This window comes from Oreochromis niloticus, linkage group LG20 (assembly GCF_001858045.2).
Source record: "Oreochromis niloticus isolate F11D_XX linkage group LG20, O_niloticus_UMD_NMBU, whole genome shotgun sequence".
Classification (NCBI taxonomy): Eukaryota; Metazoa; Chordata; class Actinopteri; order Cichliformes; family Cichlidae; genus Oreochromis; species Oreochromis niloticus.
This window is the reverse complement of record NC_031984.2, coordinates 24,714,048-24,739,359: the sequence shown is the minus strand read 5'-3', so window position 1 is coordinate 24,739,359 and position 25,312 is coordinate 24,714,048. Positions and strand designations below refer to the sequence as shown.

The 25,312-nt window shown below is 41.7% G+C and overlaps 2 protein-coding genes across 3 annotated transcripts; both read left to right on the top strand.

Annotated features, from left to right (window-relative positions):
* Nucleotides 1-116: 116 nt before the first annotated feature.
* Nucleotides 117-10,756, top strand: dcp1a (decapping mRNA 1A). 2 transcript variants are annotated; one of them, XM_003444848.5, is made up of 9 exons: nt 117-299; nt 625-665; nt 2,005-2,132; nt 4,407-4,473; nt 5,153-5,291; nt 5,560-5,652; nt 6,485-7,078; nt 7,171-7,392; nt 8,378-10,756. In XM_003444848.5, exons 1-9 carry the CDS (start codon nt 120-122, stop codon nt 8,456-8,458), a joined length of 1,545 nt encoding a protein of 514 aa, XP_003444896.2. In that variant the 5' UTR covers nt 117-119; the 3' UTR covers nt 8,459-10,756. The 2 variants fall into 2 exon arrangements, with proteins under 2 accessions (XP_003444896.2, XP_005478392.1); XM_005478335.4 differs by having other exon boundaries at nt 6,482-7,078.
* A 1,718-nt stretch (nt 10,757-12,474) lies between these two features.
* LOC100710574 (transketolase) lies at nt 12,475-24,612 on the top strand. Its single transcript, XM_003444759.5, has 14 exons — nt 12,475-12,747; nt 14,190-14,307; nt 14,668-14,781; nt 15,374-15,471; nt 17,691-17,882; nt 18,115-18,233; nt 19,597-19,793; nt 19,969-20,133; nt 20,756-20,912; nt 21,033-21,163; nt 21,269-21,352; nt 21,481-21,574; nt 21,670-21,792; nt 23,805-24,612. Exons 1-14 carry the CDS (start codon nt 12,641-12,643, stop codon nt 23,990-23,992), a joined length of 1,887 nt encoding a protein of 628 aa, XP_003444807.1. The 5' UTR covers nt 12,475-12,640; the 3' UTR covers nt 23,993-24,612.
* Nucleotides 24,613-25,312: the final 700 nt, after the last annotated feature.

Genomic DNA, 25,312 nt, shown 5'->3' with positions numbered 1-25,312 from the left:
ATTTAAGCTCTAGCTAAATGCGACTGACCAGAATTACAGTTCGAATTAATATGCGGAATAAATCAGTGCCTCGGAAACTTTTTTAAAGAGCCGTGGTTTCCGGGGACATCGGAAGTTATATGTGTCTGCTGAATTCCGTCCGTGCGGGAGCAACAATCATATCCAAGATGGAGACCGTAAATGCTGGACATATGATGAGCTTAGCTGCTCTACAGAGGCACGATCCATACATAAACAAATTGCTCGATGTTACCGGCCAGGTGGCTCTCTATAACTTTAACTCCAAGGCGAATGAGTGGGTAAGTTTGTAAGTAACGTACAGAGTTTTGCAGAAAGCCGTCAAAGCTAGCTAAGTATTTGACTTAGCATGCTAGCTATTCTGTATAAACAAAAAATACAAAGAAATTTGATCATATTTGTGGAAGTGAACTTTATTCGGGTAATGCTTACACACGTTGTGTTTTGCCACCACTGTCATTTTGATAATTGTTTTATTTAATTTTTTTTAAATGCCAATAAGCGTAATCTTTTATGCGCTAGCTATAGTTGGGCTAACAGCGTCCTTTGCTATTATTCAGCATGTTTATAGTTTCTGACTCATACCTTCACTTTTTTGTTTTACAGGAGAAGACTGAAATCGAGGGCACCCTGTTTGTTTATGCAAGGTAAGCACGTGAGGTTTTTATAGTAATGTAACGCGTTGACCGCGAGGGCTTGTTTACTTGTTCTTACGTTTCACGCGCTGTCATTTGACGTGTTCTACGCACGTGTGCAGGCCTCAGTCTTTGTAAACAAACACGAATTAGATTACGTGTGATTTTTATTCGCTCACAGAACGAAAATTGCAGCCTGTTTAAATAGGAAATTAATAAGTAAAAGTTTTAGTAAATTAATTCCACTTGAAGTGTAAAGACTTGTTTGATAAACAGCTTTAATGCGCATCGTTGTTTTGAGGGCTGTTCACGTATTCATTTGAAAATAACGAAATGTTAGCAACCGATTTAATTGGTTATTGATTAATATGAATATCTTTCATAGAATTGAGAATTATGTAATTCTCTGAAATTCTCATTTACAAAATGTATATAGTAAACGAGAATCCTACAACCTACCTCCAAGCCTGAGGCCATGGTTCTCAGCTGGAAAAGGGTGGAGTGCTCCCTCCAGGTATGGGATCTTGTACACAATTGAGGGGAGAGGGGAGCGTGAAATTGATGGACTGATCGGGGTTTACAGATTCGCGGTGGTAAAGAAAGAGCAGAGTCCAAAAGGGAAACTTTCAATCTTACATCCCTACCTTCAGCCATCCGTGGCAGTTTAGGTGACCACATGGCCAGAGAGCAGCAGCCAGGGTTTGACCCCCCCCCGCACACACTCACTCACTCACTCTCTCACACACACACACCGCTTTCCTGTCTGTCTTCGTTGTTCTGTCTGTCAGGCAAAAATGCCCCCCAAAAAATAAATAAATAAAATGAAATGGCAAATCCAAGCAGCTGAAATGAGTTTTATCTAAAAGGTGGCTGGCCTGTCCCTTAGAGATAGGATGAGAAGTTCAGTTATTCACAAGGGACTCAGAGTTGAGCTGCTACTCCTCCACATTGAAAACTAGGCAACTACGGTGTTCTGGTCATGTGCTACCAGAATGAGGCCATGGAGTAAGCTCAGGATGCCAAGAACAGTACAGTACAAAACCGGTACTATGTCCAGCAATGACCTGCCACAGGACCTGAAAGATGCATGTGGTCTTTCAATTGATCCATGCACTGTTTACTGTAGTGTCATCAGAAATGATCTCACTGAAAGGGTGGCTATCAAGAAGCCACTCTAAAGAAACAAAAATGGGATGAAAAGGCCAAACTGATCTGAAAATCAGTGAACTTTTTTTTTTTTAGATGTGCTAATTCTTTGTCATAAAAAATCATTCATGGATGACTAAAACTAATCGACATAGAGAGATGTTTTATCAGTGAGGTGATGTTTTATGTTTTTTGTCCCTGAAAGGTCTGCTTCCCCTCACCATGGCTTCACCATCATGAATCGACTGAGCACGGAGAACCTTGTAGAACCAATCAATAAAGACCTGGAGTTTCAGCTACAGGATCCATTCTTGCTCTACAGAAATGGCAACTGTGAGTGTTTTGTAGTCCAGTTACACAGAAACAGCAGATGTCATGTACAGGAGATACATATTTCTGTGTATGCTTGGACTGAAATCGGATGTGCTGCAGTACTTCACAGCTTCTCGAAGTTTGAGGGAACAAAAAAGACCACTATCCCAGAATATCAGCCAATGTTTCTCAGCTACATAATATTTCTCTAGTACAATGTTTCTTCCATAATATTGTGCTGTATCACAAAAGGTAGTGTCGAAGAGAAACACATACCATAGCTTTGAAAGGCTCTGCTTTAGACAAAAAGAGATGATAATTTACAAGAAAAATTACACGTTAACTGAAAAAAGTAAATATCCAAACAGACAGTAAACTTTCGACCTTTCTCTAAATGTTACTGCACTCTTAGTTTTTATTTCATGAACTTAAAAAAATGAAAAATGTTGTGTTCAAAGAATTTCTGCATTTCTCTACCTGTAGATTTTGTTTTAAGTTTGTTTGCTGTATTGGTTTTATTTAATTTTTCCTGCTCAAACGCAATAATGCCAGAACACATTAGTACCTTTGAAAATGCTGGACAGACACCTCCCCAGTGTTCTCTGGAACAGCTCTTCTCCCTTTTGCTTGAAGTCCTTCTTGTATCTTGGAGAATCAAGGAGGAAGACCTTGTCATTCATGGCCTCAGACTGGTCTGTCAAACCACACAGTATTCAGCTTGGTTTGGCCACAGTTTTCATTCTGTATTGGGCCAACAAACAAAAAGACTTTGGGTTCTAAGGGGTGAATTAGGCTTCTACTATATAAATATTTTTATGTGCGTTGCAGTTTTTCCTGATGACTTATTCCAGTGAAATCGTCTAGCGTTATGAAGAGAGTTTAGCAGGGAGTAGGATCAGATGAAAAGGCTTGAAATAAATCCTCAAATCCTCAGAAAGTAACTGACAGTGCTCCCACCGAGGTAATCTATCAAAAGTCTGAACAGAAGTTTCATTAAGGCAATGAACAAGGAGTTGGATTGTTTTCCCATTTGTTTGCTAATGAGAAAAAATAACATGGCCAGGCTCAGCGTCAGAGTGGACTGCTCCCCTTTAGGACTCGGCTTGCCTATCAGCCTGCCTGGTATGGAAGACATGATGTAATTTTTTTTTGTTGGTATCCGAGTCGGAACAGCTTTTCCAGGTGCTTCACAGGAGTCCGAGTGCTGCTGTTTTCATTTTAATTCCTCAAAGTGTGTTGAGTTGCAGGCAGATAAAGTGGTTGACGGTATTCCTCAGTCTGTGAAGATGCTCGTCTGACAGCTGATGGTCACTGTAAGGCGGGTCAGAGTAAACAGTCTTTGATCATTTGTTCCACATGAAGGTTTGCACTGCCCAATTGATCTTTTCAGTAAGATAAGTTACAGGCTGAGGAGCCTTTGTTTGTTCTCTGCCTGAAGTCTGTTTTGCTGTTTGTGATTGCTCTCCAGGTAGAGTTCAGGTTTGTGAGAGAAAGTGAGAGCAGGATGTAGATGATGCTCCTGAGACTCCTCTCTCCAATTAAAAATAATGAAGGCTGATATTGCTGAAAGATGTTTGTTTGAAGAGCATAGAGTCGAACACAGAGAGGATGGATTCTTCAGAGGGATGTTAATGCTGCTCCAAGTGTGTTTGAAATCTCTTTCAAACACATCTGCAGACTGATGCGTGCGCTCAAAGTTTCAGATGTCTGTCTTGGTGAGGTGTGTACTTGGACTCGTGCATACACCTGTTTACAACACTTTGTGTTCCCGTTGGTAGCAGGGGATGCTCCAGGGAGGCAAGCGCTTGGGTTGCTAGGTTACCTCAGGCTTTAGAGGGAACTTGAATACACCAGTGTTTCATCACATAGACACATACAAAGCACGAGCAGCTTCATATAAAATTGTTGTTTTTCATCAGAAACTGCAAATGTGCAGTTTGCTTGTTTTCCAGTTGGTGTCGGTGAATGCTGTGTTAGCTCGCTAAAAATGAACTTCTCCTTTTTGTATTTGATTGTTTTGTAACTTCACTGCTTTGAACTGTCAGATTCTCATTGATCCTAAGGTCCACTAATGTGCAGTCATGTACAGTGCTCATTTAGTGTTGTTTTCAGTGTTTTCTTTGATGGCTCAATTACATTAAGTCACAAAGCTGACTAAATTAATGGTTTTAAAAAAAAACACATAGTTATTTTAGCTGTATTTATGAAGGTTTGGGTTTGTTTTAAAGAGTTTTGTATAAACTGATGTCTGCTGTCAGTGTTATTAAATGCATTTTATGTGTCTGTTTTTAACAGTGGGTATCTATAGTATTTGGTTCTATGACAAGAAGGATTGTCAACGCATCGCTCAGCTCATGGTCAAGTAAGTAACCGGACATTTGATGGATGAAGTGGATGAAATTGGGCAAGGCTTTACTTTTGTCAGTTTTTTCCACTTATCAAGTTTGATTTGTATTTCCACAATGAATTACCATGTGTACTTTCTAGAAATGTGGAGGTCTGTTATGTTCACTAAATGCAGGGTTTAAAGAACTCGGCATATAAGATGCCATGAAGTTGATGCAGTGTAAGGAGTTTTCAATACAGAATAATTCAAATTAAACAGAAATATAGGAGCCCCATGAAAAGCAAATGAGACCATGAACCAACAAAGCAGCGGGATGTAAGATTCAGGCTTCACCTTAAAAGTAAGGCTGCCATCTCCATCTTGCGAGGTAAAAGGAGCAGTCACGTCACTCCCAAGTTGACTACGGTGCAGTAAAAGGAAACAAATCTGTTGGTCCACTTAGGAAATCTGTTGATTTGTGCCAGTATTGTGCTCTTGTGAAGCAAAGATGCAGTTTGTGAAGGCCAGGATTGTCTAGTTCATATTTTGGTTTTCATTGCATGGTTTGTATAAGTTGAGTAATTTCACTTAAAAAAACAAAGTAAGGTTGTTTAGTAAATTAGCTCTGACCCCAACATGATCAGTACTTAGTATCTGACTAAACAAACAACAGTTGTGTGTGCAGGCTATATGTCATGCTTTAACTCTGTGCCAGGATTGTGAAACAAGAAGCAGACCATGCCCAGAAAAAGTCACCTGAGAGGGCAGAGCCGGGGAGAACCAATGGAGTCGCAGAACCCCGCAGCATCGATATCTTGGAGCTGCTCAGCAAAGCCAAGGAAGAATACCAGAGGGTGAGGTGGCAAACAGACAGTTAACGTAGCATCTGACTTATGTTATCACACGAGTATGATCACATGATGTATAACTATAGTGTATGACAGAATTTGAGCCATAATTTGTAGAAAATTTTGAAAACAAAAACAAACTTGTGTGAATATCCATATAAGTTACTACAGTGGTACATAACCTTGGTCTGTTTCAGGTGTGGAGTTGTCAGTTTAAGATGGAGAGATCAGTTCAATATAATCTAATGTTTTTATGTTTGTGCAATAATTGCAGTCCCAAGCAGGTGAAACAGATGTGTCCATTGAACAGACTGCAAAAGCAGCTGTCAGCACTACAGATCCCCACACCGCACCGCAGCCTGAAAAGGTACAACACACATACAAAGCAATGATTTGAGCTCCAATTTTCGTTTCTCTTTAAATGTTTAAAGCTTTGTCATTCTTGTCACTCCTACACATAGAAAGTGTGGAGGAGGACAGTTAGAAGGGGCAGGTTTTTATCCTTGTCACTCCATACATAGTTAGCATTTGGCAGCAGAGAATGCTGCAAGGAACATTGCAAACAGACGCCCAAATACGTGCCTTCAATTTATGTCACAGCCATCAGTGCTGCTTGGGTTTTCTGCAGGGTTTGCATGCGGGGCTAAGATGAACTGAACAGTTTGGGGCAATCAATGTTAACTAAATGGAAAGGGAAATGGGCCATGTTGTGAATCAATCATATACCAGTATTATATTAGATATATTGTAGCCCGTGTTTCCTGATACATTTCTAAGATATTTATCACAAACAGTGGAGCTGTGTCATCTCCATGTTTACCAGGTCTAAGGATTGTAATTTTTACAGAAAAGTCTTCTTTTCATCCGATTAGTCACTTTTTTGTTTTTGCATTAAAATCCCAATAGTTACCAAAAAAAGCCCCCCCTTACACTGTTTGCTGTTTGCAAAGCTCAACGATGACGACAGCTTAAAAACAGCTAAAATGGCTCCAGCTGATTAGCAACGGCAAAACAAAACTTGCAGCCAACTATGTTGTCAAAATATGATAATCATATAGCTTCCAACAAACTTTCATAATCTTACTTATTAAACAACCTGAGTGATTAATACATGATCAAAATAGTTTTTGATTAGTTTTCTGTTATTTGATTTTTTGGAGCTCCGCAGTATTTGAGATCATTGTTTCTTTACCCAGCAGAGCTCTCACCACGTGGTAAAGCAGATCACAGTGGAGGAGCTCTTTGGTTCGTCTCTCCCTAAGGATCCCTCTCTACCAACTATGCCCACGCAGAGCACCACCGTTTCCAGTGACCCCTCCGCTGCCTACGTCCACAAACAACCGTATCCTGCTCCACCTCCACAAAGCACTCTCCTCATTCGCCAACATGCAGCCCAAGACCCGGGTTCCAACCAAAGGAATCAAGCCCCCGGTCTGCTCCCTGCTCCATATGCATTACACCCAAGTCCTGTATTCCAGTCAGTGATCCAAAGGTCAGACCCCCAGCACTCCTCGGTGTCCCCACTCATAGTGCCTTCAGCTGCTCCCCCTGGTACCGCAGGACCTCCAACTGCTCAAACATCCTATATGGGTCAGGACATCCTTGCCACACTCAAACCGGCAGCACCTTCTGTAAATTCAGATCACCACAAACCCATCCTCGCACCTAACTTCCTGCCAAGCACATTGGTCCCACCCCATAGCTTCCGAGAGCCTATGGGAAAACCCCTTCTCCAACACGGAAAGGACATGGATGTTTTCTCTCAGTCTCCAAATCTGATTAAACCAATATCTGTGAGTTCAGCTAATTTTTTTTATTTTTCTGGTAAATTTGAATCCAGTATGTTTGATCTTATTTCATTTTTTGCTTTTCTTTCCTCTTTCAGGCTGTCCCCATGAGTCCAAGTCTTGCTGTTCCAGGTTCAGAGGTTTCTGTGCTGCTGTCCCCCAGTGCCTTCCAGCAGTCCCTCAATAAGACACCGGCAGCAACGTCAGTGGTCCCTCCTGCACCCACTGAGCCCACCTCAGCCTCTGGAGGAGCTAAAGAACCTGTAGCAGCCCCCTGCAGTAAAGCACAGCTACAGGAGACTCTGATACACCTCATTAAGGTAAACTAGAAGCGTGAAGCATGTAAAAGAAACTGTCGGCACTCTATAGCATGAGAAAAGTTCAAGCTAGAGCTAATTATCCTTGTAGTATAATATTATGTGTAACTTTGAATACCTTTTCCACACATACAATGGAACTAAAAATTGTTTAGTGTGTAGACAGTGGCAGGTCTGAGACGCCAACATTGACGTTCAGAGTTGGGTTCAATGTTAGGTGTTCTTCCCAGAACTAAATAACCAACAATGTGCTTCCTGTGTACATAAACATGTGTATGCCCAATGTGAATGGTCTTGTAGAATTATATTAATATGGATTATATACCGTATATAGAAAATAAATTTGCTCTTTTTTTTCCTCATGTGTGAAGCCGTTGTCCATGCATTCTCTCTAACAGCCAGCAGGGGGCGACCATTCTGGTTGCAGAAAGCTATAAGCAGGGGTGCACATAAGTGGTCGGCAGGTGCGCATTCGCTGTCAAAATAAAAGACGCGCACCAGATAAGAAGTTGCAGCGTGCGTTTGCATACATGTAAAAGGCACTGTTTTTGTCCATTAGAGTGGGATTTTCGTGGCATATTCTGCACCACATCTCTGTGCGTTCATCGTTTGTTTGAAGCCAGCTCACCTCCTGCAACTGCTTTTCCGAGAATACGCGCTTCTTTTGCGGTTCGGACTCCTTCTGACATTTCTTTGAAGGTGGAGGATCACCAAAGTAATTGCTTAAAGGAGCTTGCTTCTTCGACATCTTTAAGAGTCCTAAACAAATGTCTGTCTCCTCCAGAAAATCGTATGTACGCAACGCGCGTTGCAACTTCTTATCTGGTGCGCCTTTTATTTTGACAGCGAATGTGCACCTGCGGACCACTTATGTGCACCCCTGGCTATAATAAACCATTGATGCTGTTTAAGTGTTGCAAAATCCACACACTTAAGCAGTTTCATTTTTTTTCTTCTTCTTCTTCTTCTTCCTGTCCTGATTTTCTAGAATGACCCAGACTTCCTTGGTGCCATTCATGATGCTTACCTGCAGAGCCTATCCAAGGACTTTGGCAACGTAAAACTATAGTCCTACTTCAGCCATCACCACTTTCAGTGCTCTGACCTCATCAGGATCAATAAAGAGACACACAAATAATGGAGAAGTTAAAAAAAGTGGAGCAAACAGGTTTTCAACACACTGTACACCAAAAAACCCTTCAAAACTAGTTTGTGTGCTAAAGGTTATTACAGCATGCACCGCACCGTCTAACCATCTGTTCCTGATGCTGAATACTCGTTTTGGATCTACCTTTTGTCAAAATCTATGAAAAGCAGAACTACTGTGGGAAAGACTAATGAGATACATTTTCCCAGTTAAATCTTGATGTTTGTTTTTTTTCCTTTTGAACTTTCTGAATGTGGTCAAACTTTATGGCTGGATAAAGTTTAGCTGTTGATGTTTTGGGGTTTGTTTGTTTTTTTTATCTGGAGGACAGAACCACAGTGGACCTTTGGGAACCTCAAACCCGCTGACCCTCAGGCAGATAGTTTTGCAGCTGTATGACTCACAGGTGCTGCTTCTCTTACTCGTCACGTGTTTGGTGTTCTCACCATGAGCACACTTATACTGCGACTACTTGTGATGAGAAAGACCTCTGTGCTGGGGACCTGAGCTGTCCTGCTATGTGGCATTTAAGCAGAACCAATCTTTCTCCCTGTTTTGTTGTTTCGTTTTGTTTTTCTACGTTTTGAAGCTGAGGAAGATGCTGAACAGCCGTTCCAGGCGTTTTGTGTTTGGCAGGAGTTTGTTGAGGAAGTTAAGCTCTCGTCCAGTGAAGATGAATAACTTCTATCATTGTTTGGAGAAGAAGCACTTGCAGCCAAGAACTCAAACTAATCACCTGTCCCTCTCAGCTGCTTTTATAATGTTACAGATGCTAATATGTTTATGACTCAGAAACCAGCTCCTTTGCTACCTTTGGTTTTTCCACAAGTCTCCTTACCCTTGCTTTGTCTACGTCCTTCCCCTTGTTTGTGTTGTCATCTCTCCTCCACCAGCTGATCTTGCAGTCGTGGATGTTCTCGGAGGTGAATGTGCAATAGGCGACAGTTGCAAAGCCTTTAGGGATACCAGCATTTTGGGATATCTTAGTGTGCTACTACAGAGCCTTTTGGGGTCTGCAAGTGATTTATGTTTCGAGTATTAAGAGAAAAAAGAAAAAACAAAGTAGCAAATTTGGATTTCTGTTTCATTTCGATCCTTTTAGCAGTAAAATGCTTAAACAGGTGGAACCAATGTGCTTTTGATAGCTTCGAACAAGCTGAGTTGCTACATTTACCCAGACTAACGCTGAAAACTTTAAACTACCTCTAGACCCATCTAACCCCCCCCCCAAGTATGTTTTTCCAAGCTGCAGTCAATAAGTTGAAGATGAAATAAACTCGGGTGTTTTTGCAGTAAAAGGCTACTGCAGCACGTACCCATAAACCCTGCAGACTGCAGTGGAAGCAGGAGTAAACACATCAGTTTTCCTCGTGTGCACCGCTGAGTGGCTGCTGTTTGTGAGCAAAGAAAAAGAATAAATGTACGTCATGAAATCTAAGATCTAAAAAATATATATATTAATGAGTTTCTCACAAAAATTTCAGCATATTCAAACTATTAAAATTGTCTATTTATACAAAAAAGGAAGAAAAAAAGATGTAAATGCATGAAAATATTAGAGGGTTTTCTGACCAGTGGTACAGTGATGTTCAGTAGTTGGGCCATTAATCCAGTTACTTAAACGACCAGTATACAAAGTCATTAATATCCAAACAGTGTATTTTTTTTAATATTTGTGAGCAACAAGAAGAGCAGAGATTATTGCTTTGTATATATTTTTTTTTAATTTTGCGACATGAATTCTTGCCTCGATTGTGACATCACAGCTTGGTATTTGATATTTGAATGTGAAGTTTACTCACAGTTGTCTTTCTCATGCTTTCAGTACTTTTTTTTTTGTAATTTTATTTTGTTTTTTTATAATTTGGAAAAGTTTAAATTTCAAATATGAAATAACGTCCGGATCCAGGGAGCAAATGGGATCATTTGTTAATTTCATTACCATGTAAAAACTCATTTTTCATGTCAGAGATGGTTTTGCCAACACATTTTCTTTTTCTTTGCATGTGTTGGTTAAATAAAGAATAATTGAAATGTTAGAGATTGTTTTTAATCCCGGTCACATATTTAAGATTTTAAGGTTATTTTACATGTCGGTCTAATTTATCTTATTGGCCCGCAGTGTGGTTTTGAGAGTTTTTGCAAATAACACAAATTTTTCTAAGATTGATGTTATTGTGCGTCATTTGAATATTTTGTGATATTAAAGATTTGAAAGTAGTTGTTTGCTCTTGTTTTCTGCTTGGAGGAGTCAATGTTTTGGTGAGCAGTGAGAAGCTTCAGAACTTGAAGAGGAATGTGATTATTAGAATAAAAATTTGAGCCTCTTAACAGATTATTATTAATAATATTATTATTCATATTTATAATTAAGCCCAAGTTTATAAAGGCAATCATGTCTTGAATGGTGAAGTTTTGTCTTTGACCACCAGATGTCACTAGTTGCTTACTTTAAATACGCACTACCCCACAGTAATCGGTTGTCACAGCCAACATCAAATTGTAATTAGTTGGTATCAGGTACGTACAAGGTCGTATTTCTTCAGATAACTTAATCGGGTAGTAGTTCCGGGTTTAAATGACAAATTGAATGCTGATTTTAAAAAAACAACACGCCTCGCTTTTTCTCTTTTACTTTCCAGATCATCTGCAGGCAACAAAAGGGAAGATTCTTCAAGAACATCAGAGAGAAAATTGGGGAAAATAGTCAAACAAAATCAAACGTTAGAATAACTATGCAACGCAGGTTGTGCAGACCTTACCTGAATGCTTGTATGTCTCCTTTCCTTCATTAGGAACTGTTTTACACCAGAATACACTCTCCTCTGATCATGGCCCGAAAAAAGCCCACTGGCCTTACTTAAAGAAGTGTTATACGGTTCTTCAGTCTTTTACACGTAGCATCAGTCACACATTACTGAAAGAGCTTTATTTTTGTATTATCTTCATAGTATCATCATAACACGAGCCCAAATGTCAGCGCCTTAAGCTCATGTTCAAATGTCAAGTGCATTGAATGTATGGGCTTAGTGGTGATATTGGTCGAATCTGTGTAAGAGGGCGATCGTGGCTCAAGAGTTGGGAGTTCGCCTTGTAATCGGAAGGTTGCCGGTTCGAGCCCCAGCTTGGACAGTCTCGGTCGTTGTGTCCTTGGGCAAGACACTTCACCCGTTGCCTACTGGTGGTGGTCAGAGGGCCCGGTGGCGCCAGTGTTCGGCAGCCTCGCCTCTGTCAGTGCGCCCCAGGGTGGCTGTGGCTACTATGTAGCTTGCCATCGCCAGTGTGTGAATGTGTGTGTGAATGGGTGGATGTCTGGATATGTAAAGCGCTTTGGGGTCCTTAGGGACTAGTAAAGCGCTATATAAATACAGGCCATTTACCATTTACCAAGAATGGATTTCCACAGCAATGCTGCAGCTACAAGGAAAGTCCATTTGTATAAAATGAGAGCATCGGGGTCTATTTATAGAGCGGTGTGAACGCATTTTGCAGCCTGTATGGATGCATGAGATGAAACTCTCCTCAGTGCGACTTCACGATTAATAAATAAAACTTTCCCGCTGTTTAAAAAATGACGAATACAAAAATCTGTCAGTATAAACTGATCTCGGTGTGCATCATTTATTTTATATTATATATTATAATGTATATTTCATATTTAATGTGCTCCCACTTTTTGCACGCATTGTTTTGGTTTGCAGAGTCGCTGTCTGTGCTTTTAGAGCGTGGATATGCTGAACCTGAGTGTCCCTGATCAGAGTCTGTGTGCCGGGTTGCTGTGAGCGTGCACCCGCGCGTGTGGCCTTGGTTTTAGTCCAAAGCCTTCCTACTGTCGGTTCATGCGACAGTTTGGACTAACTGCAGGCTTCTTTTGGCCCTAGATTAGCCATATTCATAGGCTTCGCTTGCAAACACGCCCCCTCCCTCCCTCCTCTGTCTCTGTGGTTAAACAGCGTTATCTCTTTTTAACCCCTGCCATCGTCCGCTGCGCGCTCCTCACTTTTATTCTCAGAACAGCAGACCGGGGGGAACTTTTAACTCTTTTTACTCTATTTTACCGGCTTGCGTGTGAGTGAGTGTGCTTCTCTTCGGTTCACTGGCCAGATGGAGGACTATCATAAACCGGACCAGCAGACGGTGCAGGCGCTCAGGAACATCGCCACCCGACTCCGGATCAACTCCATCAAGGCGACAACTGCAGCGGGCAGCGGGTAAGATGGTTAAACCGAGCAGGAGACGCGTGACAGCAGAAAACGTGGTTTTATGCACGTCGTTTTTATCCGTTTAAATATCGATGTGTGATTTCTTTCAATTATGAGGACCTGCTTCAGGGAAGCGCATCGTAATTACAGATGAACTGGTCGGAGAACACAGTTACGTCTGTTTTAACGTGTAAAATAGTCACACTGTGTATTTAAAATATTGTAGATGCACCATATGAAAATCTGTCTCTGTGTGTGACGTGCCTAAACTTTTTTTTAAGCATTCCAATTGTTTACCTGTGCGTATAGTTAGTTTTATACCAGAGTCTGTGCGCAATTTACGCAAAAGCAAGGACGGTTGTACATACGTATACATACATGCTGCGAGCAATATCCTGACAGAAAATATAGTCTTAATGTATTTAATTATATGTTGTGCCCCTTAGAAATAATAAAACATGTTTATTATTTTAGCCATTTGGATCGAGCTTGCTGCAGGTGCACTGGTGTTCCGCTCCTCTTGTTCTCCGAGATCACTTATGCAACACACACGTACAACTCACGCCGGACAGTTGCTTTATGTGGCCACTGCTACGGCTCATGGGTCGATGTGTTGTGCTGCAGCAGAGCAGAGAGCCGCTCAGTGCGCAAACATGCTTCTGCAGCGCCCGCGTGTCCCGACGGAAACGCTTAAGCGGCAAGAGGCAAAAGCGAATAACAACGTCCGGTGTGCACTTTTTAAGTCGCGATGACAAATATGCTGTCATGATAGAAAATACAATGATCTGGAAAATAAATCGAACTTTTCATTATTGGTGACTTTAAAAAAATTTTTTTTATCGAGAAATAAATAAATTGTTTCTTTTCTTTTGTTCTCGGTCAGTGCACAGACTTCAGTGATTGCTTTCAATATGAAGCTCTTCTCTTTCTAGTGGAGATGCTTCCAAATCCATCCATCACTTTTGGTTCGAATTCCCTTTTTAGCTTAAAGACATCAAACACGTACAGACTTTTTTTTTTAATAACGTGTGCTGCACCAATCACTCACCCTTTTCCTTCTTCTTTCTTCTTTCTTTCTTCATTTCAGGGTATTTAAATAAAGAGGCTTTAGTGAGGTATTTTTGGCATGTCGCTTGGAAAATGACGTTGAGAATAACATACAAGAAATAAAATCTGACTTATTTTGTGTTAAATGGTCATGATTTTAACAGTTAGTGAGTTACACGTTGAATGGTTTGTACTATGTGCGCACGGAGGACTGAAGGAGCTGTGTAGGAGCTATTGTATATGTGCTTACTGTTGTGTGACCTTGATGATAGTGTGATGGCCTTACATAACTCCCCAAATACCGATGGTCTTAATTAACCCACTGAATGTGCACTGACGGGATGAACCGGGCAGTTAAACTCAATTTCTAATGTCATTTTGCCTCCGCACTTATTTTGTTGCAGTCATCCCACATCATGCAGCAGCGTGGCAGAGATCATGTCCGTGCTTTTCTTTCATTCCATGAAGTACCGGCCCGAAGACCCACGTAACCCCAACAATGACCGATTTGTCCTCTCTAAGGTAATGCGCACACATCCATAATGGTTGTAGACGTTATTCAAAAGCATCAACACACAGAGGGAGGTTGAACTGAGTCAAATAATGTGCATGTGCTTGAGTGTATACATATGATTTTGATATAGCATGTGTCTAAATAACTCATTCATATAAGGCTCTAGCATATATATTACCATGCTACATAATTAGTGCAGTCATCTGTGTTCCCTCTGTTCAGTTATCTGATCAATGAGCTCTGAAAACAGGCTGTAGTGCAAGAAGGCAAACATCTGCTAAACTGCATAAGCAGATCAGTTGATCTGCATGCTAACAACACACCGACTGCACTTCAGTACATTTAAGGCCTAAACTTTGCCTCCTCAGGGTCACGCAGCCCCGGTGCTGTATGCTGTGTGGGCAGAGACAGGCTACCTGAAGGAGAATGAGCTTCTCAACCTCCGCAAGGTCGACTCAATCCTGGAGGGACACCCTGTGCCGGTGAGGCAACACTGAAACCTGCAAGAAGTTTAAAGCTTTGAGAGTCACTATCATGAATCGGGAATATTTTAAAACCTTTATGCTGCCTTTCATGCTTTCTTTGGAGTTGAGATAGAAGTATTTGTCATGTTTTCACACTGAAGTTGAAATGCACACGAACAGAGTGAGGTATATTGAAAAGTTAAGTAAAATCTTATATATGGTATGCTTTCTGACTTTTCTTTTAAATACTGCATAGTTTATGGACAAGTGTTTGTGAATAAGAACATTACAGTATCCTTGCTGCACACGAGGTGTGGACACGCTTCCATAGATAACAGCAAAGCATCTGTAGGCAGAGACAGCAAGACAAAGCTGCGCCTGTGTGACAGAGATGCTCTGTCGTCTGCTGCAAACATCAGTGACACTTTGTCCACATAAACCCAGAAATTGGCGCACTGTAAGATCCAGACCATAGCTGCTGTTCCAACAGTTTCACTGCTGCTGCTTTTATGATCCATTTAGAAATGAAAAACAATCCATCTGCTGTTGCTTGCTTAGCTCAAGCTGGAGTGAGTAATGTGCATGTTTTTATATGTGTGTGTGGATGCAGAAGCAGCAGTTTGTGGATGTGGCCACGGGATCTCTTGGTCAGGGGCTGGGAGCCGCGTGTGGAATGGCTTACACTGGAAAATACTTTGACAAGGCCAGGTAACAAAAACAAAGTCACACTCACGCGTATAAACACAATCATTTTTGTGGGGGGGGAAAACATGCACATTTCTGCAGAAGTGCAACAGCCCAGTTTGCATCTGCACACATTAAGATGGATTGTATGAAATTATGCATGACATAATGTACGCTGCAGCGAGCTGCACAGACATGTGACATTTCTGCCTGGAGCTTGGGAATAAAACGCTCTCTGACAGGCTTGGTCTGTGCTGACATTTAGGCAGTCACTTAGAGCTTATGAGAGGCGACCTTCATCCTGTTTTACCTTCACATCAGGATTAATGGTGCTGGATGAAATCAGTGGCAGTGAGCTCAGAGTTGAATGCATATAAAAAGTTTTATGGTTGTTAAAACAGTATACTCTTTTTTTTTCTCAATTTCTTCTAACATTATTCTTCACAATTCAAATGTAGTTTCATCTCAGTGCTGTGACAGCCATGTGGCTCCTACTCAGCTGAATTTTAGCTGATTGATCTCGCTCCACGTTTGTCTCCTTTGTTCTTGCGTGGTCTGGAAAATACCCGGCCGTTTCTGTCTGACAATAGACGTTTAGAGCCGTGTAGCCTGTAGCATGCTGGATTCACGTTTTCAAAAATTGTTATGATTTTCTTTTTTTTTAAGCATCCAAGCTGAAACCTGACTTTCAGGATGATTGTTGGTGCATTGGATTACGAGCCGAGCAGAATGCGATTGCTTGAAAGGCAGCTTTGTTTTTTTTGTTTTTTTGCTGTTTTGCAGGGAGTGCTGCACTTGCACTCAGTGTTGGCTGTCCTTCATATCTCTCTCACTCTCTTTGCATTCTATGTGCACTCAATTGTTTCTGCTCTAATAATCACACACGCAAAAGCACAGTTCTCCCTCATCTCCCTGCCTCACCCATTTCCCTCACCACCTCTTAAAAAAATGATGAAATCTTATATTGTGCTATACACTGTGCATTCAGACAATAATATTGCATGCACCATGCGTGTTTGCATGGTGCATGCAGTGACAACAACTACTGGCTGCCGGCTACATCACTGGTTTCATAATATGATCTGAGCCCAGAACTGTTGAATAGCAACTGCATCAAAGCCACTTGTGGATACTCTCACACAATAACCTGCAGGATCAAGTAAGGAAAGCATGTGCGTGAGAGAGGTATCACCTTGTCTAAGTCTGCTGTTCACACCTACAAACACTGGATGAAGGAAGGTGTAACACAGACACACACACCTTCTAAGGGAGTAACATTACTCCTGTAGTTGGATCAGTTATATTACTTTAAGACTACTGTGAACACGAGCGCATATGTGTGTCTTAGAATATGTTTCGATGATCACCACCTGCAGCTTTTATCACTGAGTTTTACATTTTTGACCCTCTGTTTGAGAACTCCTGAGCCTGTTTGTTTTGGGTCATTGTCATATTTCAGCGTTAGTTTGGAAATGCAGACCCCCTCCCTGATTTTGTGTAATTCACAACAATCTATCTCGTGTTAACTCAGAAATAAACGTACAGACAGTTGATTGCATAATTTCAAGGAAAGATGCACTGCAGAATAGTATGTGATTTGGTTATGTTCAAAGATTTTTTAACATTTCATCAAGGTTAATAAACAGCCTTTTGCTCTTTCTTTCTTTGTATTACTGTAGGGTCTTTACCTTACAATATAAAGCACCTTGAGCTAACTGTTGTTGTGATTTGGCGCTGTGTAAATAAAATTGAATTTGAATTTGAATACTATCCATTTATACACTTTATTGGTTTTTCTGTTGTCCTTTCCCTCCAATCTAAAGTCTCTAACTCCTTTCTCTCCAGTCCCACCTCTGTGGAATTCCCCTCTTCTTCCTTTCTTTGTGTGTCCTGTGATTTTTTGGGGTTTTTTCCTCTGCGGTCAGAGTTGGAATGCGTGGTGTAATTCGCCGTGTCTCGGCCTATCTTCCAGTTTTAATGAGAACGTGTCTATTTGACTGGAAAGCTGTCAGGAGTTGTTACGCCACAGAAGCAGCTACTGAGGATGATCAGAGCGTGGTGGGGATAAGGATTGGGGGAGGGATCTGTGTTTGTGCGTCTGTGTGTGTGTTTAGGTGTCATGGTCAGCTGTGATATCATGCCACTACAGGGGGGCATCAGATGATGGGAGGACGTGAAAGGAGAGGAAAATGGAGCTGATATGAAAAATAACTCCTTTCTCTTTCCCTGGTCTCTGTTTGTAGCTATCGGGTGTTCTGCCTGTTGGGTGACGGAGAGCTGTCAGAAGGCTCGGTGTGGGAAGCCATGGCCTTCGCCTCGTACTACCAGCTAGACAACTTGGTAGCCATCTTGGACATTAACCGACTGGGTCAGAGTGACCCGACTCCCCTGCAGCACCATGTGGAGAAATACCAGCGGCGCTGCGAGTCCTTTGGGTGAGCCAGAGGGGAAGCCAGAAACTATTTGAGTGGGTTATTTAGTGCTTCAGTAACTGCTTAAGGAGTCATTCCAAGACCCGTTAATCAAACTCAGCTTCAATCATTTATTTATAAAACAAAGTGCACTTGTTCTTTAATTAATATGTAAGATTTGTTGCTCAAAATTAGTTTTTTATATTTTGACTCAAGCATATGTGTGTTTAATGTTTGACTTTGTCTGTTTCCCCAGCTGGCATGCCATCATAGTAGATGGCCACAGTGTGGAGGAGCTGTGTAAGGTGCTGAGTCAACCACGCCACCAGCCACTTGCCATTATCGCCAAGACCATCAAGGGCAAGGGCATCCCAGGTATAGCAACTATGCAGACAGTGGTTCAGAGTGCTCAAATATCAGTATTTTGTACTGTAGCGAGCACCAGTTTGCTCTACTAAATAAATAAAGGTTGTTTAATCATTCTTAAAGCATGCAGATAAATTGTTAAGTTTTACTGTAAGGTTTAACATTTAAGACGTTTTTAAAAAGTGCTCTAAAATCCTTTTTTTTTAAAGACTGGGTAAAATGTGGCATCTGACTGGGAATATTAGATCTGTCTGAAGTTTTCTGAACTGCCCCAAGCACCCACTGTGAGTGCACAGAGGCCTTAACCCCCCATAATCCAGGTAGCGCTTCGGTGCTTTAGTTGCTGCAGCTCCATAATCCCTCAGAATGTGCAGGATACACTCCCTACAACAGCCCATTGTACTTGTGTTGTGATAAGCTAAGTTGGAGTGTGTGCGACCGACCGCATGTGTTTGTTGGGGAGAAACTGACGGTTGTTATAAGAGGGTCTTTGTGTACAGAAGAGTGGACCAGAAATCTTCAGTGTTGTTGCAAGCCTGTGGCCCCTTGGCCTTAACCCTTGACCTCTGTTAGAGGCTGTTGTGACCCACTGGTGTGGAACATTGTTATGAGTGTGACAACATGTGCACCTGCATGAATGTGGAGGGCGTACGCTCCCAAGACGTGGACAAATTGGTTCCGTTAAAGAAAGAAAACTGAACAATGGTCGCTTAAATAACTTGAAACTGATAAAAGTAACAATAAATAGAAATTTACTGAAAATTAACAAATTTAAAAGGTCAAGGTACGTCAGTGTCAGGTAGCACCATTCTTCCCTGTTTGAGCTAAAGTGGTTTTAGTGAAAGATGACTGAGGAGGACACCACCGCTGAAAACAAATCATTTGTAATTTGTCAAAATGCGTATTGATGAGTCATGAAATTTCAAGACTATGGCGGCATGAGCCAAAAGTGCTGCCCAGCATCAGAAAGCTTATGGATTCTCTGACAGGATAATGAACCAAAACACTCAGCCGAAAAGACCCAGTGTCCTGAAGTGACCCAAAACCTGCTGAACATCTGTTTAAGATGCAATGCAATGCAAAGCGATGCAATTTTTGTGAGTCTTTAAGACTTCAACATTCTGTTTTTCCCTCTCGAAAAATGAAAATAAATTGCATTTTTATGCTGGGTTCACTCATGATTCTGTGTTAGCCCAGTGCTGACCTATCCGGGGTGTTCCCTACCTTGAGGGTCTTGTGACAAGAAGAAGAAGATGGATAGATCAAAATATTTAAATGTTAAACTTTGATTAGGTGTTTGAAAGCTCACTTGCTTCTTTTGGTCAAAAGAATAGATGCTCAGCGGATACTTAGGCGCATCTGTGTCTTTCAGCGGCTGAGGATAAAATGGGCTGGCATGGTAAACCCCTGCCTAAGGACATGGCAGAGAGCGTGATTAAGGAGCTGCAGAACCGCATCATCAGCTGCAACAAGCGCCTCTATCCTGCTGCCCCCAATGAGGACACGTCCCCTGTTAGCCTCCGCAACATCCGCATGCCGAGTGCACCCAGCTACAAACCTGGAGATAAGGTAGGATCAGTGGTAGCAGACAATCCACCCTCACTTGTCTTTAAAAGTAATTTTTACCTGTTCATAACATTAGATCAAAGAAGTAAATAAAATCTTTTTGCTATTTTTAAAAATAAAAACTTGAGCCGAGCGTACTTTATTGAATCTGTTTTCTGTTTTCTCCCCGTGTGATCAGATCGCTACAAGGAAGGCATACGGCATGGCTCTGGCCAAGCTGGGGCGTTACAACGAGCGTGTGGTGGTTCTGGATGGAGACACCAAGAACTCCACCTTCTCTGAGCTCTTTAAAAATGAACACCCCAACCGTTACGTGGAATGCTACATTGCAGAGCAAAACATGGTGAGCATGGTTCACACTGCAGCAGAGTTTCACAGGAGAAGCTAAAGTGTGAAGAAGTATGAGAAAGCTAGCACGTTACTATAACAAAATAGACCTAAGATTCAAACTTTGATGTATAGAGTGGTAAAAGATGTCCATCACCACCTGACTGAAGCTATTACATGTACACAAAGTGTTTTGTTTAAGGTTTTTCCACTTATCTGTTATTTTCCATTGGGGCACAGTTTGCTTACTAGATGTTTTTGACGTGTCGCTGTCCTTCGAGGAGCCTTAACATCCAACGTCCAATGTTTACTGTTCCTGATCATTATCAACCATTTCTTGGAACCTTCCAGGAAACAATTTTCACCAGTTTTCTTAATGAAGAAATGCATCATCATGATTTCACATGAAAAGTAATATTCAGTATACTCTGTAGCACCTTCAACAAGGTGATGACCTATGCTGCATCTATGCTAGCAGCTCTGTGAGGCTCTACTTTATTCACACTAATTACAAAGTGTATTGGAAACTGTAACTGTATAGTGCTCGACTTCTTTAAAGCAAAAACCCCCCCAAAAACCTCAAATATAAAATATGCTGAACTGCATTACTTTCCTAAGGCCTCTCTTCTCTCCTGCAGGTGAGCGTGGCGATCGGTTGTGCTGTACGAGACCGTAACGTGGTGTTCGCCAGCACCTTCGCCACCTTCTTTACCCGCGCTTATGACCAGCTCCGCATGGCCGCCATCTCCGAGAGCAACATCAACCTCTGTGGCTCCCACTGCGGTGTCTCCATCGGTCAGTTACCATCTTCCCTTTTGTGTTATGTCTTCACCATTGTGAAGAGTCCACAGTGTTTGGTTTATTATCATTTCACACCCCAAAGTCAATACTGAAATACTTTGTGTGCATATTTAGGTGAGGATGGACCCTCTCAGATGGGTCTGGAGGATCTGGCCATGTTCAGAGCCATTCCTGCAGCTACTGTCTTCTACCCAAGTGACGGTGTTTCCACTGAGAAAGCTGTGGAGCTTGCCGCCAACACAAAGGTACTCATAATGATTTTTGATAACAGGAAAATAAAAATACTAAGTACTTAAGATTATGTGTGTTAAAAGTAGCGATTCATTTGGATGCTTTCTGATTTGTTCTAGGGTTTGTGTTTTATCCGAACAAGCCGCCCAGAGAACAACATTATTTACAACTGCAACGAAGACTTCCATGTCGGACAGGCTAAGGTTTGTTGCTCTGTGCTCTAAATAAAATCTGTTTGTTCTAATTTTGCTGATCTGATTAGACTCTGTGCACATTTTCTTCTGGAGTAGAAACAAACAAAGACAAATGTATAGTTTCCCTTCGCACACAGGTTGCATATAAAACCAATGATGATTATGTGACTGTGGTTGGAGCGGGAGTGACCCTCCATGAGGCTCTGGCTGCTGCTGAAATGCTGAAGAAAGGTATGAAGAAATAAGAAAAAAAAAGATAAAGCTGACCTGTGACATAAAACAGTGGAAAAACTATTCACTATTCACCTTCCTCTTTTGCTTTTCAGAGAGAATAAACATTCGTGTGATCGATCCATTCACCGTCAAACCCCTGGACTCCAAGACCATCATCGACAACGCCAGGGCCACCAGAGGACGCATTATCACAGTGGAGGACCACTACTATGAAGGTGAGGAGTCTGCACAGCGCCCCCAAGTGAAAATGAACAAATACTGTATATAAAAGATGGCCAGAAGCTCTGTGTTGAAAATAAAAAGCAAGCACAATAAACCTGGTCTATTAGCCAGCAGGGGGCACTGATTCTGTCTGGGAAAACGATGCTAAGGAGTCTGGTAAGAAGAAAAATGACTGCTGCTTACTTCATTTAGGACCACAGTAAAAGTTTTCATGATCGGTTTGTTGTCTGAATTACTGTGTATTTTTTAATGCAACATGAGATTCATTTTGTTTTGTTTTTTGGGGGGTGGGTTCCGTTTAAAGTCAAATAGACAATAAAGTGGGTATCATATAGGGTGTGGGCTCCTGGTGTCTGGCACGTTTCTCAGCCAGGTCTGCCTCACACTCACCCGGGGATGCTCAGGATGCCTCCTGAACATCTCCAGGTGAGGCGTTATAGGCATGCTCTACTGAGAGGGGACACAGAGACATCACACCTCTTGCTCGCCTTCCCCACAGAAGAGCTGGAGGAAGAAAAGGCTTGTCAGAGGAAGGTCTGGCAACACTGCCTGGACTGCTGGCTGGCTGGTTGGATGGAAACAGCAAGTCAAGGATTAAAAAAATGAATGGGTATCATCACAATGGTTACATCAATCTATTAAAGACGGTCTACAGAAATTAATTTCAAGACAAAAACCAACAAAATAATTTAGGGGCAGGACTCTCTCTCTGTATACTCTCTAATGGTTTCCTGACCTCTCTACTGTCCTGTCAATAAAGGCTAAAAGCCAAAACTAAATACATTAAAACAAAAAAACATAACTTAATCCAAGAAGTTGTATATTTCCTTCTACACCAAATTTGAAAAATAATATTTGTAAATTTAAACGAGTATCTGAATAGCAAATTATTTGCAATTTGTTACAATAAAACTATTATATGTAGAATATTTTATTATTATATCTAAAATATGCTGATTATTTTTTGACCGTTTTATATTCCTGTTTGGTCAAAGTCACATTAGTCTGGCAGCAGCAGGAGAGATTTAACTAACAGGCATAAGAGAGATTGTTATGCAGCTGTTTGCATGTCTGCGCTGCTTGTGTATCAGCTCATGAATAAAAAAGCCCTGAGCAGCAAAGGACAGACGGAGAAGCTCTTAGGCGGAGAGAGCAGAAGGGCCTGAGGAAGGGAGGAAAAAGACAGAAGTATGGGATACGGAACATCACAGAGAACTAAGGTGCATGTTGTAGTGGTAAAGAGAGGTGTACGCTAAGGAAAAGGTAAAACGTATATTTTTAAAAATGTTTGTTGGGGGGAGGGAGGGAGGACAGAGGGTGGAAGTGGAAGAGCCTGTCAGGATTTCTTAATTTCATCTCCGGCCGTTGGGCTCTCAGTGACCTACATACAGTACCAACATGACAAAAAAAAAAAAAAAACAAGCATCCAATTTTTGCTTTTTCCTTTGTCTCCTCTCAGCCACTGTGTGTGTTTCTGTGAGCCTAAATTTAGCGGTTTGTTTTTCCTTCTTTGAGAGAACTTCTGTCTGTGAAAGAGACTGCACCCATTTGATTGCACACACTTTAAAAATCAGATATGTATAATAGGTTGCATGCATCTGGAAATCTTAAAGATTGTGGCCTGTTCAGGTAGGCCAGAGATGGTTTAGTTCAATAAGGTGCAGTGACTTTTTCCTTCAGGTACCTCTTAATGGCCAGAATAAAAAAGGAAGTAACTGCACGTATTACTTACACACCTGACTATATTCAGCCTTCAGATCGCATTCCTAAAGGAGATGAACGTGTGACAGGAGAGGAGTGAGAAAACAGAGGGAGGGTGGCGCCAGTCCTGTCAGCACACATTACATCTCTGCTGAGCGTAATCGCTCATGGAGGTGTAGATAGATTAAATATGACAGAAGGGTGAAAGACACTCGGAAAGCTGCCGAGCAACTTAGAAACTTGATATTTGGACGAACTACCCGTTAATCGATAGTCTTGTCTGCTCTGTATTCTGATTCCTCAGGTGGTCTAGGTGAGGCAGTATGTTCGGCGGTGGTGAATGAGACCAGCTTCACCGTCCACCGCCTGGCAGTCTCCCAAGTGCCCCGGAGCGGTAAGCCCCACGAGCTACTCCGAATCTTTGGCATAGACCGTGACGCCATCGCTCAAGCGGTCCGTAAGATGCTCAGCAGCTCAGCCAACGCCAAGTAGGAAGGCTGCAGGAGTGACAGCAGCGGGAACAACATGGTAACTGACTCCGTGGTTAACTGGTTACCTCCACAGAGGCACCAAACAAACAAAACCAACACGGGGGGAGGGATAGCACGACTGGCCCACTCACGCTCTCCTCCTCATAAACCAATTGGAGGCATTCGTTTAAAAGCAAAACAAAAAAAAAGAAAGTAACATGATTTCTCTCTGTCATCAGTGTTGTCTGACACCCCCACCCCGGAATTTTACCCTATCACTTTGTGAGTTCAGTAAACACACTTCCTACCCCTTAACTCACCCATCCCCACACCTCCACCCTCTAGTTCCTTCCTACCTCTCAGAGAAAGTTCTGGTGCTGCTGTAGTGTCTCAGTGAAAGCAGTGAATGTGGTTTGGAGTGACGTCAAGTCTTTATCGTTTTTTCTGTGGAACCCCCTCTCACTTCTTGGGCTCAGCGATATGAGCGTCTGCACCCAGTACAACTTTGTAAAGTCCCACCCGACATGAGCAAAGCAGGGTGTGGAGAAACTCTGGTTTGGTCTGTTTTGAGCACTGACTGTTTTTAACCTGTTTTGACTTGGATAGGACTGTTTCACACCAATAAAGGGATGGTTACTTCACGGTACTTGTGTCTGAGGTCTTCTTGAGGGTTTCGGTGATGGCACGAAACAAGCATCTTTTAAGTTTTAAGTCAAAATCCTCCTGTTTTCTTATCTGCAAGTGGCAAATTCAATCACACAGTGAAGTATTTCAGGCAAACTAGTTGCTAGTGTGACCATAAAATGCAGAAATATCAGGTTAATAAATGGAATAGAGTCAATTATTTCAGATGGATTGATGTCGCTAAGCAGGATTTTGTGTCCATCTGTCTGAACTCTCATTGTCTGTTTCAGTTTCACAAGTTGCCCTGCAATGATGCTTTGTATTAAACATATTATGAGGAAAAAACAGGGTCCCAGTATTGGTCTTACTCCTGTCCTGTCTCCATTTGTTCTTCTTTCACTTCTCTTTCCCCTCTTCCTGTTAAAAGGGAGTTCTTCCTTCCTACTGTCACCAAGTGCCTTCTCATATGGCATCAGGAATTGCTGGGGCTTTCTGAGACTGTTGTGATTTAGTGCTTTATTAAAGTGAATTACCATCACTGTCACACTTTAATACAAGAAAACCAGCATTAATTTTATTAGCAATAGCCCAGCTGTTACCGCTATGAAAATGTATTTTCTTAAAAAGCTTATAGTTTAACTTTGTATGTGCGTTAATTTGCTGAATAGTGGTCACTGTGGCCTCAAGCAATCGAATAATTGCTTTAAACTAAATCTTT

Coding starts and splice junctions, on each gene's coding strand:
- dcp1a (XM_005478335.4), top strand. CDS start 120: ATGTGTCTGCTGAATTCCGTCCGTGCGGGAGCAACAATCATATCCAAG. Junction 5,292..5,559: donor CCAAGGAAGAATACCAGAGG/GTGAGGTGGCAA, acceptor CAATAATTGCAG/TCCCAAGCAGGTGAAACAGA. Junction 7,079..7,170: donor ATCTGATTAAACCAATATCT/GTGAGTTCAGCT, acceptor TTCCTCTTTCAG/GCTGTCCCCATGAGTCCAAG.
- LOC100710574 (XM_003444759.5), top strand. CDS start 12,641: ATGGAGGACTATCATAAACCGGACCAGCAGACGGTGCAGGCGCTCAGG. Junction 15,472..17,690: donor AAATACTTTGACAAGGCCAG/GTAACAAAAACA, acceptor CTCTGTTTGTAG/CTATCGGGTGTTCTGCCTGT. Junction 21,353..21,480: donor TCCATGTCGGACAGGCTAAG/GTTTGTTGCTCT, acceptor CTTCGCACACAG/GTTGCATATAAAACCAATGA.